The sequence below is a fragment of the Asparagus officinalis genome, chromosome 7 (assembly GCF_001876935.1).
Source record: "Asparagus officinalis chromosome 7, Aspof.V1, whole genome shotgun sequence".
NCBI lineage: Eukaryota > Viridiplantae > Streptophyta > Magnoliopsida > Asparagales > Asparagaceae > Asparagus > Asparagus officinalis.
Window position 1 is genome coordinate 115,838,275 of NC_033800.1, and position 3,324 is coordinate 115,841,598.

Below are 3,324 nucleotides of genomic sequence, written 5' to 3' on the forward strand. Positions count from 1 at the left end.
TGCCCAAGAATGTTTTTCAAGTATAAGAGATGAGAATCCAATTCTAGCTGACATATTATATTATGGCCAATTAGAAGATATCGTTGAGGTAATTTACGTGTTTGGTAAACCAAAACAATGTACTTACACGATGTTCAAGGTTCGGTGGTGTCCTGCAAAAAAACAAAAGGATCATTATGGATTTACACTAGTCAATCTTCACCGAGAAGTATATACGAATGAGTAATTCATTTTCGCAGAACAAGCTGATCAGTGCTTCTATGTGAAAGATCCGAATGTCATGTATGATTGGGTGGTTTTGTACAAGGAGCCAAGATCTGTTGTTCTTCCTAATAACAATGAAAAAAATATTGAAGAAAGTGAAGATAATTATAGTGAACCAATCGGTTCATCTGATGATGTTTGGCAAGAATTCTCTTACGCACAGAATGTGATGCTGGATGTAGGTATGAACCTGATATGTTACACCATATTATCGATTTTTATCTTATCATAATAAAAACAATAATGCATTTCATAACAACATATCTCATGAGCATGTATACAATTTTTTCTTAACGATTGTCTTTATTATATTTGCAGATGAGGAGGAGGATGAGGAGGCTCTTTGACCTGGAGGGTGATCGCTCACGGAATATCACCCCAGGTAGTGGTGCTGATGATCCACTACCATCTCCAGATACAGGCATAAAAATTAATTAATACTTTAACATGTTTTATAAATTTTTAGTTATCTAGCTCATAGTGTTCATTTGTTGTAGATGCTGGATATTCATCACCCGGCCCCTCTGATGCAGCACCAGAACCATCCCCCGACGCAGGTATTAAATATTTAATAATTGATAATGTTCAATTAAAATTTAATATTAATGATTCTTCTTTCTTATGTAGGTGCTGCTTGGACCCCGACATATCCATCATATACATTCCATACTGACTTGCGGCCAAAGACCCAGGACTTTCTCAGTTTACCTTTACCTCCGGACTCTCATAAGTCCAAGGCTGAATCAAGGAAGTACCACCCACGTGCTGCGAGAAGGTATCAGGAAATGCTTCCTATGTTGGAGACTAGGAAAGCTGTTGCACTCGCAGCAAAAGAAAGAGAGATAGCGAATGGTAAATTATATAAATACTTTTAATTTTCACATTTGTATATTATATGATATATTATCATGTTGTCATTATTGTAGGTGCTAAGAAGGATCACATAGAGGGACGACGTGGCGGAGGTAAGCCTGATTCTAAACAACCGCCAAGAGGAATGATGGGCATTATTAGGTGGAATAGTTCTAATTTGCCCGTTGGTCCTTGGTCAACCCGATTGAATGCATATATTGGGGTTCTCGTGCGTAGAGCGATCATTATCAACCCTTATTTTTATTTTTGAGAATTACCATGGACCGCATACGAGGCGATATGGACTGCGCTTATGGTAAATGCATATTGTTTTAGATTTTTATTTATTAATAATTAGTAATTGATATTAAATTATCCTTACTAAATGTGTATGTAAATCTACAGGACTGCTTCTGCCTTGAGGACTTTGAGGGTGCTTGGAATTATGTGTTTAATGTCAAGGTTGAAGCAGTCCTCAAACAATGGAGGCATGAGATCAAACATGAAACCTATGACAGGTATGAGGAGGACTGGCAGAGGTTTTTAAACCTCGATGACCGAGTTGACGAGATTCATTTCACGGCTCTCCTCATGTATTGGGACAGCGATGCCGCCAAGGTTAGTTTCATGAAATTTAGTTTATAATTTTAAGATATTATTTCATTTTATATTTACAGAATTTTTTTAAAGAATAAATCCACGAAGGGGTCAGAAAATAGAAGAAAGAAGCTGCATGACCATCACTTGGGCTCACACTCCTACGCCAATCTGGAGGATGTTTATTGTCAAGATACGGTATATGTCATTTAAAGATTTAAAAGATCTTAATGTTTAGTATGATTATGAAATCTCATAATTTATAATATGACAGGGGAAATCATTTATGCCGATACACTTGAGGGCCAGAGCGGCATATGGTACTTTTCGTGAACAATATAGGGGTGATGAGAGGAATCGGGATAAGATCACGGCAAATCTCGAGTTAGTGGTGAGACTTATACATATCTTGAGTAGTATTATTAATTCTATTTTGTTAACATTACGAGGAAACGAGAACACAAATAATATGATCATTATCTTGAATTAACTATAAATTTGTGCTTTAGGAGGGATTTAAGACCGCATCCAAGGAGGCTGCATCTGTCTACATTTCGCAGGAGGAGGAGGAACAAACCGAGCCAGACCCTCACATGCTTTCTGCAGAGGAGAACATCAATCTCACACAGAACCTGATGGGTCATAATAGGTAAGGATGGTGAAAAATCGAATCAATTTGAATACTACATACTATTTATATTTGTTTACCATTATTGAATTTGAGAGCAAAGTTTAATATTTATTTCTCCCTAATAATAGGAGAGGAAGATATCCTCTGCATGGTGTCGGAGCTTCACCCGGTATAAGCATTAGATCGTCCACAACATCCTCCACACCATCTACATCGCATAGAGCAGCCACAAGCAGTTTCCAGGCTATGCCATTTGTCGCACGTATCTCTGCGTATCTGATTGACAAAATTGACCCGGAGCTGCATATTCAGGTGACTAATGAGATGACTAGAGTTGCGCTGACGGCGAACTCGATGGACGATCTCATGGGGTATGTTATACAATATTTAGGCGGTGCTATTCCTTATAGCGTGTATGGTGGTGTCATACGGATCATTAGCTCGATTGGCGATAATTCCGGTGCTAGACAGAGTAGTGTACAGGTACCATATTTTTTATTATATTTATAAATTCATTTTTATTTAATATGTTATCAAACACCACATAATGATTATTCAATTAAACATTCAGAGTGGAGATATTGGAGGGAGCAGCACCCGTTCTCGTAATCGGGATAGAGATACCCCCGCCGACGACGATGGATGAGGTTTTTTTATTTTTAATGTAATAAACAGTTTTATTTGTTATAACACTACATTTATTCATGTCGTGTATCATATCTTAGTCACTGGCATTGTTAGTATATATGTTGTTGGATGTGCTTTAGACGGAACTGATTGATGTATATTTTGAAGTGGATGGTTGGATTTGGTTATATAGATGTTTTTGAATGAAATTGTTATGAATTTTGATTATGATTGGATGGTTGAATGTGGCGTGTACAGTATTTTTTGGATGTATTAATGTAATTGTACAGGGAAATACAAATTTTAATTAATTTTTTTTCCTGAAAAAAAGCAATCTAGACGGAATTCCGTCT

General features: G+C 36.9%; 1 protein-coding gene across 1 annotated transcript; it reads left to right on the top strand.

Annotated features, from left to right (window-relative positions):
• On the top strand, positions 1,881-2,990 carry LOC109847670. The gene is made up of 5 exons (XM_020416900.1): positions 1,881-1,911; positions 1,988-2,104; positions 2,223-2,362; positions 2,473-2,827; positions 2,916-2,990. The coding sequence occupies exons 2-5, from the start codon at positions 2,000-2,002 to the stop codon at positions 2,988-2,990; spliced, it is 675 nt and encodes a 224-aa protein (XP_020272489.1). The 5' UTR covers positions 1,881-1,911; positions 1,988-1,999.

Bases quoted from the DNA above. Each gene is read 5' to 3' on its own strand.
- LOC109847670 (XM_020416900.1), top strand. From the start codon at position 2,000: ATGCCGATACACTTGAGGGCCAGAGCGGCATATGGTACTTTTCGTGAA. The intron at 2,105-2,222 runs GTGAGACTTATA...TTTGTGCTTTAG, and splicing joins CGGCAAATCTCGAGTTAGTG to GAGGGATTTAAGACCGCATC. The intron at 2,828-2,915 runs GTACCATATTTT...TTAAACATTCAG, and splicing joins CTAGACAGAGTAGTGTACAG to AGTGGAGATATTGGAGGGAG.